At 31.7% G+C, this 18,557-nt stretch overlaps 1 protein-coding gene across 1 annotated transcript; it reads right to left on the bottom strand.

Annotated features, from left to right (window-relative positions):
• Positions 1–1,316: 1,316 nt before the first annotated feature.
• Positions 1,317–4,518, bottom strand: LOC135128124 (pro-resilin). The gene is made up of 3 exons (XM_064054991.1): positions 4,440–4,518; positions 4,023–4,304; positions 1,317–1,919 (listed from the first exon to the last, which is right to left on the bottom strand). Exons 1-3 carry the CDS (start codon positions 4,443–4,445, stop codon positions 1,599–1,601), a joined length of 609 nt encoding a protein of 202 aa, XP_063911061.1. The 5' UTR covers positions 4,446–4,518; the 3' UTR covers positions 1,317–1,598.
• Between the last annotated feature and the right edge of the window lie 14,039 nt (positions 4,519–18,557).

Raw genomic sequence — 18,557 nt, 5'->3', positions numbered from 1 at the left:
TTGGCATTGACATCTTTGTCATTTTTTTTCTGTATTGCTATGATTCCTTATTAAAAAAAAACATTAAATTGGACGAAGTCGTCTCTGGAGTATATAATATGTTGCCTATGCAAAAATTATCACGCGTAAACAGATAAAATGAACACCCTGTATACTGTCGCAGAAGAAAACACGAGTTTATTAACTTCATTCCAACTACTTTGGCATTTTTTGTTCTGTAAAATCAGATCTGTATTTCTTTACGTAACATTGGTCACATAGTACTTCCAATACATGGTGTGTTTTTTTTTCTTCAAACTGAACATAGGGACTTTATAGTACATGTTCAGAGTTAAAAAAATGTCCCTGCATATTTATCGTTTCTAGAAAGTGAATGGTGTCTACGCAAAAACGCATTAAAATATTATTTTTAAAAAATAGTCTCAGTAATATCTGTATACAAATGTGTACCGGGTGTCAATAAATTTTACTGATTAAAGATCAAAAATTTGTCTTAAAAATTTAAACCAATTTTTTGGTTGCATCAACAATTTTTGTAGATGGTACGATATTGCTTTTTTTCTGTTCCTTGTAAAAAATATTACAAATTAATTAAGAGTTCATAGCTGAACTAATTTTACACGTTACACGTTGGAGGTAATTAAATTGAATGAATATTTTTTTCTAGTTGCAGAATTATAATTAACTGTAACAATTTTAAATTATTAATGAAAATAAATAAGTATGATCATAATAATATAATTCCTAATTTATATGACCGTTCATTGCACTAGCTATTATAAACTGAATAGAGTATTAAATTTAATGATCTATTTTAATGTTTGATCATTTGTATCGTTTAATTTCTTATACATTTTTTTTTGCAATGTCTTACGACTAGTTGCATTTTTTATTTTCCTTTAAATTTATCTTTTATTACACTCATGGTACCAATTAGTTTTAGCTTAGTTTCACGTTTGTATTCATTTTGTAAATAAAAAATGTTTTTTTTTCTATAACAGCCTGAACATTGCACAGATGTTCACTTAGCTGCTGTCTCGTACAAATTACTGTTATTAAATCTTATTTTGTTTTTTTAGAATACTTGATTTTACGTTGTCGCGTACATCTCAGTTAATATCTGGTATTTATGTAAGTCTTTCATGCGGAAATCCTTATTTTAAAATTAACAACAACATTATAAATATGCAAACTTTTTTTATTTTATTATAAAAGTATACAATAATTACGCAATATTTTCAAACTAATCTACATACTTAAATATGGCATTTAATAAATATCCAAAATAAAATGAGTGAAAAATAATGCAAGTAGAATATTTCATTCATTTTATGTTAATCGTTGTCCATATTCGCGTTTTGGTTATCCACATAAAGTCATGAATATTTAATACATTAACTACATTGATATAGTCCGGTCGAAACCAGGGACTATTAAGGTACTTGTAATACTTGATAAGATGTCAAAATTACAGATGAAAGAATGATATTTGAAAAATTATGAATGTCAAAACATGATATCACAAAAGAAAAGACGATATAATGACGTTAACATCTGCATCAAGAATGATTGTAATTTTCTATTCTATCTACTGTTTCTTAATATTGATATCCTCCATTACCTCCGCCGCTTGGGTAACCTCCATTACCTCCGCCGCTTGGGTAACCTCCGTTGGCGCCACCCGGATAACCGCCGCTTCCGAAACCTCCACCGAAACCGTTGCTGACCTGCTCGTAAGAAATCTTAGGCTTGTATCCTCCGTTATCGGCTACGTATTCCACAGTTTGACGTCTGCCATCAGGAAGCAAGACGTAGTACTTTCCCTGAGCAACATCGCCTTGACGAGATTCCTGGTGACCGAAATCGTTGCCAGAAGGAGCGTCTTGAACGTGGTACTCGAAGTTGTAGTTTGCGGGTTCCTTAAACGAACGACGAAAAAATTGTTACAACAACCAGAGAAAGAAGAGAACAGGAAAGTTGAGTAATACGGTGAGAGGGCGGCACTTCCATGACTAAATCGTTACCGCTATATAAACGAGGTAAAATGATGCGGATCGTTCATCATATCATTATGGCGCAAGAATGTAGCTTCGGGTGTTATAAGAATTCAAAGATTTGAATTTTAATAATTACGTGGATTAAATTGTTGCCAAAAGAAGAATTACGCAACATTTGGAATGCGCATTTTCGCCATAAATTGTTCTAGGGAATTATTTATTCGATGGGATAAGTTTCCTGATTGTAAATTGCTGGAAAGAAGTGGAATTGCGAAATTCAACAGTTTATAAAATATGTTCGAAAGGTACTATATTACAGGCATAAATGAGGTACATGTTATGCATGGTAATCGATTTGCTGAATGTTCACGCATTCACTTCGATTTTGGTGGAACGCACACGTATGTTAATTGCATTTTTCTTAAGCCTTAACATTAGTTACGGCATAAATAAATAAAAATGATACAAACTAACATAATATAAATTCTCGTAAAATGTGATAAAGGGTGGACAAAATTTATCTTGGACTTTAGAACAGTACATATTTTTAAGTTTTTTGTACAAAATTTGAAGAGGTTCACTTTTTATTATATCAAACGATTTCTATTTAAATTTGATTAAAAAATATATATCATTCATCGCAAGAAAAAATGTAATTATTTCTAAAAGAATGTCAGTTATCAACATAAATTTTTACAATAATGAGTCTAGTTTTTATCACGCTTTTATTAGCTTGGGTTGTATGTATGTATGTAACGGAATCTTTGAGCTTAATTTTCATCGGTTTCTAAAAGTCTGATCATCTTGAAACTTTGCACACGTCTCAAGGATCGATGACAATGCAATAATTTGATAACAGTTTCCCATTATCCTTATTACGACCGCCAGGATCCTCGATCCTACGGAGACCACTGAGTGGTTCTTTCTAGAAAAATCTAAATAAGTAATTAATTCCCCAATTTATGAATTTGTCGCAGACTAAAAAATGAAAAATAAATAATAGTTTAAAAAACTAAAAAAACACGCTTTTATTGCTAATCGAACTAAAAACTAGAAAATAATTTTTAATGACAGAGTTTAATATTACAGTAGTAGAAGATCAAATAATCAATCATAATAAATCACCTCAAATTAAAATTATAATAAAATTTAAGTTATTAACAGAATAATTCAATTCAGAGTAAAAAGCGTGGGGTGCATTTTACTGCGGTTCATAACTATCCTCTCATAGATAGTTGCCAATAGAATGATTGTAATATTTAAAATATCAAGCACCCCACGCTTTTTACTCTGAATTGAATTATTCTGTTAATAACTTAAATTTTATTATAATTTTAATTTGAGGTGATTTATTATGATTGATTATTTGATCTTCTACTACTGTAATATTAAACTCTGTCATTAAAAATTATTTTCTAGTTTTTAGTTCGATTAGCAATAAAAGCGTGTTTTTTTAGTTTTTTAAACTATTATTTATTAGGAATGACAACTTCTGCAATAGATGTTCTAGAGATTCGTAGTAGTATTTTGCATTTCCACGTTTTTGTTGATTCTAACTGTTCTTTTTTTTGCCTTTATAGAGATGAAAACTATGATTTTAAATTTAAAGGGAGGTGTATTTTTTGAACTAGTGTGATAAAATATATGCACAAATATTTTGTAGTATTATTATATTACTTAATTTCAAATCAATGTAGCATTGTCCAGTTTTATTAGATGAGTAAAATCCGTAGGAATTTTTAATAGTTACTTTGTGTGCAACTGTTACTACATAGCACAACTAAAAAGTAAGAATTATAAAAATTTTTAAACCCTGAAATTTTGTTAGGATTATTGTATTAATGTTTTCAAAAGGAAAAACAAGAATTTTGACTTCCATTTCCAAAAATTTAAAAATATAAAAAGTACCTAAATACTTCAAGATTGTTCATTTGTTTGTGACAGTGTATTTGAACACATCTTTAGGGCGCAATTAAAATATTCTACCATTTTTACTAAAGAATATTAATAGTAAAAAATTCTTACGGACTGATCATCGTATCCACCATTTCCTCCATAACCACCATTTCCTCCAAAGCCACCATTTCCTCCATTGTTAGGTGGTAGATAATTACCACCTGGACGAGGGGCACCGTACTGATTACTAGGTCTCACAAATGCAGCAGTTTGTGCAGGAGCCCCATATTGGTTCGAAGGGGGAGAAAATGGTCTTGGAGGTCCGTACTGGTTGCTGGGCAGATACTGACTACTGGGCACTGGAGGTTCAGCAAACACAAGAGCCACAGTGGCAAGAACAGCAAGAGCAATCTAAACACAACGAAAATGCATTTATTTAAATTAAATAATGCAAAATAAATCTAATAGTTTGTATTTAAATAACTAGATGTAACTTTTGTTGAATGAATTTAGCTTGAAGCCGGCACTGGCGCACATTTTGCCTACCTTCATTTCGCACTAATAAATATAACGACACTGGTGTTTTAAAACAGAGCAAGTGTTTTAATGCTTGTCTGAAGATGATTTGGGATGATCTGGCTGTGCGAATCTTCGGATTAGCTTATATACTCTAAACCGCAAATAGTGGGTGTATTCTAACAAAATATTTTACTTTCATCCCAAAACCTTGCTACAGTACCATCACCACAAAAATACACCCTACCATCGGTCTAATTCTCTTCCCCTCTAGACGCCTTTCGGTGTAAAAACAAACAGAGATGAACGACACGTGATGCGCCAATTCTTTTACAATTCGGTGCGATAAGTCATCTCTTACGTACCACAGACTGTTGCGTAGGAAAAAAGAAGTGGTTCACTGAATCTTCTCAGTGCAATGTTTTAAATTCACTTTGATCTTCATCAATAGCGAATTGTTTGCAATTAATCTGATCATATTGTACCGATTTATTTATTGCCTTCTTATGCAATTCCGGTTAAGTTGCGAAGGGGTTTGTTTCTAAATCTTTTGTTTTTTTTTATTGCTGTGATTTGATGCCCGAAATTTGGATTGCAGGAAACGAACTTCTTTGAAAAATTGTTAATTGAGTTATGAATTTGTGTGATTTTTTAATTGTGCGGCAGCCGAAATAATTTTTGATATCCCTAACCATACAACAGTTGCTGAGTATGTGTGTCTGAATTACTTTTTTTTCAAACAATGAATGAGTTTATGTTAATAACAATAACTTAATGGAAGTTTTGATATTTTTAAATTTGAAATTGTTAATCAGGTGAAATAAATTTCAGTTTAAATTTTTTTGCAACATTTGTTTAAATGTTAACAAAATGTACATGTATACTAAGGTACGTATCATGTTGGTGTACTCTTTATATATATGTTATTAACGAATTAATTGTTTTAATTTTTTTTTTAATTAAGCATACCAAACTTTCTTTAGATTTTTAATCTTAGCTGTGCCATTCTTAATTTTTATAAAAGCTTTAAAGTTTATCGTTTATATAACATACTTATTTAATTAATTCAACATAATGTGGCAACTTTTCGAATAATGCACGAACATGTTTTTAGTTCTGAATTTTTTTTATCGCTATTATTCGGAAATTTTTCTTTTCTTGTCGCTACAAAAATATCTTTGAATTTTCACATTTACATATTCGGAATTTATGTTTTGAAATGTAAAAGAATGTAATACTTGCAAGACAATGTAATAAGTAATAAGTTGTTTAAATTTTCACAGCTCCTAGAAAATAAAAATGCAAGTTTCCTGTTTGCCATCTCTTAATAAAGCTTGTCGCCTATCATCTGTTCGTTCCTTACTTTGGTAGGTCTCCCCTGTGTTGGAAATTTAGTCAAATCACCGAAATTAAAATGATATACTTTATACTTCAATACTTCTTTTCCTGTGATTGAGTAATAGTTTCCCTGAAAAATTTACTTAGCAATTTTTTCAGTTCTCTCAGATTATAATAAGTAGGTATATAACAGAAGTTTTCGAAATTTGGCTAAATACTCGTAGTCCTGTCTTCAAACATGTTTTTAAGTCTGATGTGGCCGGTAATTCAATATGATTTTATTTATTAAATCGTTTACAGAAAATATTTGAAGAAAATAATGTACAGGGTGTCTCAGTTTAGCTGCTTCACTTTAATTTTTGATTTGTTCGAAACTATAAAAATTTCATAAACTATTTTTTCAACTACTTATAATAAGATATTTTTTAAGCCCGTTAAATACAACATTTGAGTTACTTTCATTTTTGTCGGCGTTTCGGGATTCATAGACTACAAAAACATAGATTTCCTATTTTCGTTGGTTCATCCGCCCACCTTACATCGCTGTCTGTGTGGAATTTTATTACGCAGATAATGTTCCAAACTACTGAAGCGATTGTTGTCAAATTTTATATAGTACATTAGAAATATTGTGTAGATGGTACAACGCTAACCAAAATTTGTCTACTCGTCCCCTCAAAAATGTTCATAGTAAACACGTTTTAAATGTTATAAAATAACATGCTTTTTTAAAATAATAATTTTACAAAATTTTTTTGGCAATATTTGACACTATTTAGGTTACGCACATAACGAGCTCTCTATGGCCGTGTTGATTTATTTGTATTTCGCTGAACTTAAGCGCCTCTCAAGTTAGTGTAGAAGGTAAAACACTAGCCAAAGTGTGTGTATTCATCCCCACTAACCATATACTGACGTCACCTTAGAACATGTCATACTAAGTATTATTTATTATTTTTTTAGATTTTATAAAATAACATACCTACTTGCCTATTTATACAGATTTGTTTTAATTTAAGAGTCCATCAATAAAGAGTAAAGTTAGCATCTTGATTAAGACGCTGATAAAAAAATTTTTAAAGACAATTAAATTGCGACTGTAACGATATACAACACTGGGCTAATTATTTCATTTTCAGTTGATAAAAGGAATTATAAACATAAAAAAATTAAAGTTGAGTGAAATAAACTAGGTGCTCACACTTATATAAAATAATAAGTATTCCACAAGATATGTTTCAGAAGCAGTTATTTTAACATATTGTTCCGTTTTTTGACTGCTTAAAATGGGCGTAAAACTCAACACTTTATTTCACTGTAATAAAAAATTACACTGCCCGTTCGCGACGCTGGTCCCTGTTTAAACCGCGATGCGTTCTTCGAGAGGATTCACGAACGCCGTCTTCGAGGTTGTTCTGGAGTCCACCATCCAGACTTCCGACAACGCTCATCGCCGTACATCTTAGAAAACCCATAGGCGTCATATCAGGTGCGGCGTGTCGGTTTATTTTATAACAATATGTTCGAACTGTCGTAAAATATGCTATTCCTTTATTTCACTCAATTTTCATTTTTTTGTTTAAAGATGTCATTTTTTTGTAAACTGAAAAGGAAATAAATATCTAAGTGTTGTATATAGGGTTGTAATTGCAAATTAACGGCCGACGGCCGACGGCATATACGACTTATATTTTCAATGTGCTTGTTCCTTTAAGCTAAAAACAATGACGTTTACAGAGTTTCCATCTCTATCCATTCTTAAGATATAAAGCCTCGAAAATTTAACTGGGACACTAGTATAATACCAAATCTGACGGAGTTTAATTATAATTCTTTGTTTTCTAGACGTGACAGATTTTTTCTAAAAACAGTTTTAAATTTAGGATGAAAATTTTACCTCGAAAAGTATAGTTGTTTCCCTGAGGGTAAAACCTTGTAAACTAGTGTTATTATTATTATTACAAATTATAATACTTACATACGTTTTCGGAGATTGTAGACATGTTCTTTTCCTTACGCTAACGTTCAAACTCCATACTTTTTACTTCCCGAGCGTAAGCTAAGGAATTATAGTAATCGGGTCCATCGGACGAATGGCCACTTTTATATTTTTTTCATAAATTTAGCGTGCTTTTACAGGAAGCATACTGTTCATTGTAGTTGTAGCTAAAATCCTTATTTCTAGCGTTGTACATTGTAAAACTTCTTCTGCACCTCCCAAATTTATTTTTACGAATGTCTAATATGATATTACAAATTAATGTCAATTCAAAATAGTTTTTTTCCATAGCCGTCATTCTTATACTCGGCGGAGCACCTGTGGAGCTCTGGAGCATCTGGTCAAGTTTAGATTTAGACACTGCTGGGCCCAAACATATCGGGTGCTATTTTGGGCAATTTCCTATATTTCGGGAAGCCTAGGATTGTCTTCAGCTTCATGCATTGTTAATAATATTTTATTATTGTGAAAATTCCACTCACTATTTTTTTTTAAATCCAATCAAAAAGAATCATTTTCTTCACAACAACCAATGAACTCATTATTTTGGTGGTAAAATCCACTAGTGAAAATTACAGCGGGAATTTTTTTTGACAGGTCAACTGTTAAAATCATTTTTATTAAGAAAATTAATCTTCAACATTGTAAAAAATGCAATTATAATAGGTATTATTATTTCCACTAGATGCAGGAACCTGAACTGATGCTCCTTCTAGTTCATTTCGTAAACAATATTATTTTGGAATGATATTCTTTGTCCATCTGCAAATACGGTTTAATGGAGACAACCGAACGATGTCCCGTGATTTTAATTAATGCGCGGTTAATGTGGCAATATGAAAGTAACTACTTTGGTTTTGCACTGGATTTCGTTGCACGTTCGTTTGAATTTTCATGCCAAATACCTCCCTATTCTTCACTCATGGTTTTTAGGTTTTTCGTGCAAGCACTTGTCGTTATTGTTCATTCAAAAACCATTCGTTCTGACAGCTCGAAAAATTGTCAACAATTACAGGACCAGTTGTGGTATTACTTACAATAAAAATTATGGACATCATTTTCGAAAATTCAGGTTCGATGTAATTTTGTAGTACACCCGCTTTGTAGAATTTTTTGCGGTGACGGACAGTAAATATCAAGTTAATCTTTTTTTTCAAATAATTGAAAATCACAGTGAAATAATAAACTGGGATGCTACAGTTTAAACATGTTTAAAACATTTTATCAAAATTTTTTTTTCTAATAGGTATTATTATTAAAAGATAAAAAACTGTTGCATTGAAAATACACCCACATTCGGTTCCAAATAAGATATTGATGTCATTTCCGGAAAATACCAAGGAGATATAATACTAAAGCTAAAACTGTATACCTTTTTTTGTGTTAATTTACCATTAAACTGAGATATAACAGTGTAACAGGTCAACTGATAAACGAAAAGGGTCTAATTTAGAAACCTCCAGTGAGGGCAGTGCTGTGTTAATACCTTAAATTTAGACTTGATTTAAATAGTCTACTACATCTAAACGGACCTGAATTTATTGATAACATCATTATGTTTTGATTATGCTTCTTTATTAGTGTGATTACTGCGTCACACATAAAATTCATCACTATTTTTGCATCAAATTATTAGAAACTTCAAAAATCATAAACTACGTCATATAGATCACTCCTTTGAATCATCGCAGTTTATAAATAAAGCATTGTAGCAAATGAAGGTGACGTCTCGCCAAGTATGAATAAATAATTTAAATGTTATTCATTTGTCATTCAATTTTATGAATATTTTACTTTCACAGTATTCACAATATCTAATTTCATAAATATCTAGTTTCACGTTGTATTCCTCTTTGCTTTTCCGCTTTTCTATTGTCTTTCATTCATCTGCGCTTCGTCTATTTGTTGGTGACTTGTAGATTTAAACTTTTAGACGAGCTTTTGACAGGTACTATAGTGAAGAGAATAAAACTCAAATCAAAATTTATCTCTTTCACTTTTCCAAAAATTGATGATGTTATTTCACTATTGTTGAAAAAATGTCACTTGAAATTTTACCAACTGCTTAAAACTGTTGGCATTCTGATCTCAGACTACCAGACCTACATATATGGTGAAGAGACTTATTGCATGAGCGAGTAGTGCAGACAGTGTAACTTATATCTTTATCGATTACATAGGTATTAAGAAACACAGTAAATTAATTACGTTGCAATTCGATTTCCTATTATATTAATGTCACCTTGTTTGCGTTTTCATTTTTAGATTTAGCTAATGTTTACACATTTATTTAATTAACTGAATATTAGTTATCGGTATCGTGTAGTCACTGATTGCATTCACTAATTATTATTACAAATAACACTGGGAAAGTACGTATTCATTTAAGAATTGTTTCTTAATACAATGCTCTCCCTGTGTAACATTTTTTTACCAACGATACAATTTTCAAAAGATAACACACTATATGGTCTTATTAAAATTCGAGAATTTGTAATTTTTTTACAAATTACCGCCACGGTAAAAAGAAGTGATTTTATAAAGATGTTGTGTACTTGCAGTATGTAATGTCAAATGTCAAATTCATAATATTGTTAAAATTGTGTTGTACGTTTTTCGCAAAATTAAGTTTGACTCTAATATTATCACAAAGCTAATCAAACAGTATCGCATGTTACTAAGACTAAACGAAATGACAGGCAGTAGAGGTTTAATAGTATGTAACAAAATTTAAAACGTAGAAAAGTCATTAATTCAGGACGCAGACACCGCAGAGAAATCTGTAAGCATGCAAACAGCAAGGTCGGGAATTTACGTTGACGATTATCGGCCTTTAAGCTTACCTCCATCTTTGCAAGTATGGGAAAACCAACGTTCGCCGGCAAACCATCAAATTACTAAATAACAGAAGAAGTACCTAAAGCGAACCTGTACTATTTGTATTTTAATACCGGAAAAACTAAAGTGATAACGCTTTTGGCAGGTAAATAACCCGAATGACCTTGTTTAGTTCCGCACCAATGTGTTGGCTATCCAAGAAGTCACTCTACAAAACAGATGAATATAAAGAAAAACAGATCGGAGACAGCATTAACCACTTTCGATAATAAAGTGTTTTTTGTTATTTTTCCTATATTGATTGTCTATGAAACAAGAGACACTTGGTATATATGATATTGTCTACAAACAAAAAAATGGTATTTTGTAGAATAATAACTTTCAATAATAATAATAAATTCCCAAATTGTCTAATGGTGTCGCCACGTTAATACTTATTCTAATTATTCTTAAAAAAAAAGTTTAAAAATAGATCAGTCATACTCTACTTTGTGGTATAATTAGAAAACAAAAACTGGGAATGCTACACCATTTTCACTTCCTTAAGATATATTTTTAAGAATCGTACAAACGACATTCGTGCGTTTAATTTCTTTTTCTGTAAAGCTAAAGCAGGTACAGGTATTTCAACCAACAAACTGGATAAGTAACTATAACAAACTGGCTTAGGTAACTCTAACGTAAGAAATGCCACCATGATTAATTTCTTGTTTTTTCACTCTGTTGCATCTTTATTCGCGTTTCAGAGAACTGACAAAACATTTTATTCTTGTTAATAGATCAGTGTGTCAAGATTTCCTAAGAAGTTACTGCATACCCATCTCCTTTTCAACATTAAGTAAGTATTTACTTTCCATTTAAGTCTAACTTAATTAATTTCAATGGAACAGTTATTGTTATCTAAAACAACTGGTTATAACGAAAAATTAATAATGCAAACAAACTGTTAAAGCAGCTTTTAAATCGTCTTTGGTAATTACTCGAGGATAACATAATTATAATTTCTAAATTCGTTTTCATTATTTATGCGAATAAACGGCATATTACGTAAGTGTTTTCTACAGTAATCGATTCTGAAACTGAAAAATTGTCGCCTTACAGTGGCTTACTTATTTATAATAAAAATGTTACGTTTGTTGTAACATGTTAAAGCACCCATTTGTCAAATACCTACAGATTAGAAAATTTATCATGGCGATTTACACAGTGGCATTACACCACACCTCTAAAACGATGACCTGAAACATGAATCCGTAAAGTACTGAAATAACGACAAATCGAATAAAATTTAAGGTAACGTATTGATGATGAAGGATTTATTAATTACAGTTCGTTATTAAATATAATTTTAAGTAAGATTTTCTATCCCATACAGTAACAGACAAAAGTATCGTAACATATGAATTATACGCATGTACTCGTTGCATTTCACAGCACACAAAATACAAAAATGTACGTTTTGTTTCTATGATTTTGTCGTCTGTTAACTATAAGTACAAGATTATCAATTCTTTGGTTAAAACCAAAAACAAACAAATTCCAAAAAGAGCTCATCAAGGCATCTTCTATACGGACAATGTCCTCTACACAATATACCACCATATGTCAAAGCATATCAGTTTTTTCGTCTTTTGAATACCCTCTGCATCAATTCTGACGAAATATCAGTTTTAGCATGACAGTATCTGATCCTACGTCAATGTTGTTACACAAAACAGATAACTATTTATGTTTTATTTTTTTTTTAATATTGTAAAATATTAAAAATGATTTTGAAATTGTATTTCTGGTTGCGTTTTGAATTTTTTAGGCGCGGAACTTCTCGTGAATAACCCTGTATTGAATGAGTATTTAATCTCCGATTTATATTTTACGTGAAAATTGAAAGTTATAAAACGCTAACAAAATTTCTTTATTCATCCACTACAAAAAATTGATAACCTAATTTTAAAGCATTATCCAGAAATCTCTGTTTTAATAAGCAAAGCAAAGCTTTTATTTCACTCTTACTACTAAAAGCAAATTTTGCCCTAATAAATTTTGCAGTTCTTTTCAGAAACTACGTAAGACTTTTTTAAAGTTTTGACTTACATATTTGGTAATGAATCTGGTATTACAGAACATTAGTGAAAATGTATCTGTGTAAAAATATTCAATGTATGAACGGATTTAATTAACTGTTAACTGAAAAATAGGTTATCTAAATTCATTAAAAGTAACCATTTAAAATTTTTTATTAGCCTTATCATGATGCTTCTACCACATCTATTTGGCCAATGGCATACCTAATTTCTTGAAACTGTACATGAACGTTAAAATCATTACAAAAAACTTTCTTTTTTGAAAAATACGGATTGACAAACATACAGTATTAGTTGTACATGTTACCGACAATCTGTATAATTAGGTATTCAATACAATACCTAGGCAATGTATAGAATACCTAAAATGTTAAGATAATGTATGAAATATTATTATATTTTATTTTATATGAAATATATTTAAGCAAATGACCAAGGAAAAAAAAATGTATTGTCAGAACACGGTTAACTTCGATTGTTTACGTTTGTACTTCGAAGGAATTCGACAATTAGTACGTTAATTAGTGTAATTTGATTGATTTTGTCTCTTCAAAACATAGAAGCATAAAAATGTGGATGCCTACAGTAAAAACTCAATACGGATTCATAAAATAACCTTTGCTATTAATATAAATTTTTGGAGATGACGCTTTCCCATTATTGGTGGGGAAGGTTACATAAATTTTGGTTAGCGATTTACTATCTATACGATATTCCTAACACATAAAATTTTACAATTATTGGTCTGGTAGTTTCGGATATTATTTGTTTAATAAAAATCGACACAGACAGACGACAGACAGACGGAAACACGAGACCTATTTCCTACTTTATCGTACTACAGGCGTCCTGAAACGTCGAGAAATATGGCAGTAAGTAGATATTGGTCGGTAAAAATTTTTGCAAAACGAGATGTTTAAGTTTTTACAAATTATGGGTTTTTAAAGAGTCACTGAAGTGAATAATTTGTTTTTTTTCCCTAAAACTACTGAAATACCATTTCTAATGTTCGAATTAATAAAAGAAGGGGAGGAACTTAAGCACCTGCTACATATTGATTCATGTCTGATTAAGGAACTTTACGTTGTGTAGATTCTGTTGTAAAATAACATTTTTCCAGTACTTACCTGTTTAAATTTCGCTAATAAAGCAACACTTTAACCACGAGGGTGGATAAAATCTTTCTTTGAGCTCCTGTGAAAAAGAACCATCTTTCTCTACTAAACACAATTCTATTTTAAATAATTATCTCAATAATTATATTCAAATACAATAATTAATATGACAATTGCTTTCGCCTTATTGAACATGAAAATTAACTGTATTGTTACTGATATTTAAATACACTGAATGAATATTTTCTTTTTTCTCCAATATTATTACTTTCCAAGCGTAAGCTAAGGAAGTAGGTATTGTAATCGAGTCCATTGGACGACTATTGTGTTTTCATGATCTCTAGAGTACGAAAAAATAGGTTTCCCGTTTCCGCCTGTTTGTACCTAAGTCTGTCCGTCCGTCCACCGGCCGTCTATCTGGATTTTTATTAGACAGATAATAATCTTCGAAACTACTGGATCGATTGTTCCCAAATTTTAAGTGCGTGTTACGAATATTGTGTAGATGGTAAAACTCTAACAAAATTTTGGCTAATCATCTCTACCAACAATTTTTTTTTACATTCGTAAATTTTATTTAAACTTTATGACACAAGATACTCCTGTATATGGGGTTTATGAATGTGTTGAGTTTTTATCGTAGACATCCAGATTTTTGGGGAAAAAAAAATTATAAAACTTTGCATTTAAGTTCGAAACTGCTAAATTGAATGCCCTGAAATCTTACAAACGGGTAAATCAAAATTTATTCGTTTATCCGTTTCTAAAAAATTGATAACGTGATCTCAAAATTTTGCCGAATAAATGCTACCTGAAATCTGCAAAATATTATGACTCTAACTTGTGATTTATCAATGCACTCACAGTTTTTAGAATTACTTATACAGGGTGACTCAAAAAATTAATGAAGAGGCAGTTTATTGTACTGATAAAATCAAGAACGACTTACTCCATTTTCCCGAAAATTTGGCAATACAATAATGTTATTATTAGTATTATAACACTGTACCTATCCAAACTGATAAACGTGTTCTTGCAAAAATGTTGATGACGTCATCACAAAATTTTGTAATAGATAATAATATTATAAGGGTTATCAAAAATAAATAAATAAATAAATAAATAAATAAATAAATAAAATTCGTAAAATCAAAAAAAACTGAATTCAATCTACAGTATTTCAGGGGCGAGGAACGTTCTATTGAAATAACCTTAAAATTACTATAGAAATGTGTTCTAAATAAGCGTTTCGGCCAAGATTGTTTAGAGTTGGTTCAAGGAAGTATCTTTCAGCATTTTTCACAAGAAAAAGTGTTTGTGTTGGAGTAAAATACGTCTGTACTTGAACCGGCGTCCATTATGTACGATTTTGGTGTTAACACGAAAAAGAAAAATGGAAAGGATTACAAAGAAGGTGTTGTAAACACTATTTAGTACACAATGGCGTAAATTTTGGAAGAAAAATACGAAAAAAAGTATAAACGTTTAACTCGCTCCAAGATACAATTTATGGGAGTACTAGAAAACCCATGACGCTTAAAGACAAGAATTGCAGCTGAAACTGGAAAAAGAAAAATTTCTTCTTGGAGTTTAAGAATGGAAGAATTAGATAAAATTATCAACTTGTGGGGCGAAGATTTTCCTGGGAGTTTGCAGAGAAATTTTTACCATAATAATCGTTTTCTGGGTTGGAACCGTGTAAATTGAGTTTTTGGGCTCAACGTTTCGCACACTCTCGTAAGTGGCATCTTCATGAGCAGGGTTAAGAATAAGGCAAAAGAGCACGGTAACTCAGTATGTCAACCATACCAGAGGCGAAACAAAAAGAGTTGGTATGGTAGACATACTGAGTTACCGTGCTCTTTTGCCTTGTTCTTAATCCTGCTCCTGAAGATGCCACTTACGAAAGTGTGCGAAACGTTGAGCCCAAAAACTCAATTTACACGGTTCCAATCCGGAAAACGATCATGTATTCATTCCGACCGTGGAAGCCTCCGAAATTATTACCATAATATTGCTTAGGGTGGAGAGACGGCGGGAAGCCGAAACTGGTAAGCTTTACTTTTGTATAGAGGGCGTGAGATTATCAGTCTGATCCTGCAGATACAGCTATCAGTAGAACACACTTTATGGAACAAGGAAGCGAAAACATGCCTTTCTTGCTCTATGTCAACTCCCACCTTCTCGTGGTACAGGCTGTTTTCACAAACGTGAGCTGTAGTTCTTTGTTAAATGGTTAAGAATTTGGGACCGGGTACTTTTACGTTTACTGTATGGGTACTCCGCCAACTATCAAGCCAGCCCCGCCGGTATCTGGGCCATGGAGTCCTTCTTAAATAGCCCGAACCAGGTGTGTTCATCACGACTGATCATCAGCTCGATGGATGTCCTGAAAGGTCCGGTCCTTCCCTCTGGATAGATTTATGCTTTGGAGGTTTTGAGTTAACTTTACTCGTATGGGAAACAAGGGGACAGTTGAATTTCTAAAGAGTACACTGATATGTGAACTCAAATGTGAAAACGTCTCAACGCTTGTTTTCGCATTATTTCGCATCTAACAAGCTAACCAACTTCACCTACGATGGTATAATCTGGGTATCAAGTGTAAAGTTACCCCGGGACTACGTAGGCCCGGGTGGTCTGCTAGAGTTTAAAGTGTATAGGGCGAGGGGCAGCCTCTTAGCTGCTGGTTCAAAGAACCTGTGTCGAAGGTTTACCAGTACCTATTTATCAGAGGTGTCCCTTCAGCAAACAAACCCTAGAACCTTGGGGTTTTCAACCCCCATCGGAGTGGTGCTGGCCTTTCGTGTTAACCCGAATTGGTGTTGAACTCCAAGAGGTCGAGAAAAGCTTCTGGATGGTGGTTGTCCCTTCGGGAAGGCCTTACAGCCAGTGAGGTATGTATTAATTAATTTGTTTAATTATAGAGTCAATGCAATTTTTTATTTCAGGTTATATCGTAAATTAATAGAAAAAAGGGCGCACATTACTTCAAACAGATTATTATTTTTAACCTTTAATCCAACTTAGTAAAAGAAGATACTTCCATAGTTCCATGAGATTTTTTAAAAACTGCCTCCCTTTTACTATTATGTGAAAATCATCGTGATTGTCAACCACAGCAACCATAGTTTCAAAAGAATACTGATCGTTTGAAAATAAAATATAACCGTTTTAAAAGAATACTGATAGTTTTAAAATAAAACACTGTATGCCATTCGGAGTTTATCTAACTTTATATGACTCGTATGGACTTAATTAAGTATAAGCTTATTTAGCCAAAAGACAAAAAATACATTTTTGTATATGACATGTCAGAATTAATAAACCATAAACAAGTATATAAAATACATTCATACATGTATATTGACATGATCATGGCAATTACAATAACATTTATAATAGAAAATCTTCTACGCTGTAACATGCTTTTTCAAGTAATAAAGTTTTTAGTCCTACAAAACTTCTTAACATTATTGATAGATTTAACATCATCCGGTAAAGCATTAAAAAGCTTAGGGCCAAGATAGTTGGGAGAGCGTCTATATAATTCTAAATTAGGTTTAGCTAAATAACTTCTAGTAGGTATTTCTAGTATTGTGTTCATGGATGTTTTTATTTAAGATAAATTTATTACAGTTTTAAAATGTGTAGACCAAAAGAGAATATAAACTGAGGGTAATGTTAGTATTCTTGTTGCTACTGCTCGGCGTTTAATGGTCCATACTCCATCACCTAAAGTATCATGTAAACTCCTAATAAAATAAATATCTAAACTGAAAAAATAACTAACGACAGTGTCAAATAATTATTGCATTTGAAACCTTCATCCGACGACAAAATCGAAAGTTCTGTACCAAACGGTTTGGGATAAACATTTTTTTTTTAGGGCATTTGGTTGATGTGGTCTTTTTCCTTGCAGAGGATGAAACAAAATGACCAATAATCCTGTTTATTTTGGCGAAGGTTTCCGCATAAGTTGAGTCCACATTGGTACAATTCATTGACGCTGTGGAGAAATTATTCATTGTAATGGCATATCCCGGTTTCAAGCAAGAAACTAAGTCAAAAACTTTGTGCTTTCTTTTATTTTTTTTATTTATTTCCCTCTTTCCTGGTATATATTTAAAAATGCTTGGCATACCTAAGTAGTTTTTACATCCACCAGCGCCCATGCGTTTGTTACGTAGGTATTTAACCGGTTCCGATTTCATATAGACCCTAAATGGGCATCTACCTATAAGTTCGGGTTAATAAACTTGACTAGACTTTTGACGGAATGGGGTACAAACTGTAGCCCAGCTGCATTTTATCAAATATTTTGAAAACTTTGCAAAATGAAAATCCGCCTTTTTCTAGGATGTTATAAAATGAATTTAAATTGAATCAGGCAATTTTTAAAAACGGTGTAATAAAAATTCCATTTTTGGGCACAAAATGTACCTCATCCATCCGACGAAGGTTAATTTTGTTTTAAGTCAATAAAAAATCAAAAAGAAATTCTATTCGCTGATGATCTGTAAATCTGTATTTTATTTCTCTATCTTAGAATATTCATCTCGAATTTTTATTATGGTTTAGTTAATTTAACATTTGTATAACTGTATAAGAACAAAACACAATTGGTAGGTTTTAGATTTTAGTAGACTTGATCAGAGAGAACAGTGTCCCATAATAACAATAAAACACTGTATACGTATTCTATAACAATAGTGTGACATGCAAATTTAGTCAGAATAGTGAATTGTTCATTAATTCATGCTTGCGTTACAATTAA

The sequence above is a fragment of the Zophobas morio genome, unplaced genomic scaffold (assembly GCF_036711695.1).
Source record: "Zophobas morio isolate AGI-343-1 ecotype UQ-CSIRO unplaced genomic scaffold, CSIRO_AGI_Zmor_V1 ptg000012l, whole genome shotgun sequence".
Classification (NCBI taxonomy): Eukaryota; Metazoa; Arthropoda; class Insecta; order Coleoptera; family Tenebrionidae; genus Zophobas; species Zophobas morio.
Note: the sequence above shows the minus strand (reverse complement) of the source record. Positions and strands in the feature narration are given on the sequence as shown.

Excerpts from the sequence above, each read along its gene's own strand:
- LOC135128124 (XM_064054991.1), bottom strand. Across the intron at positions 1,920-4,022 it reads GTGGATACGATGATCAGTCC|GAACCCGCAAACTACAACTT; the intron begins GTAAGAATTTTT and ends CGTTCGTTTAAG.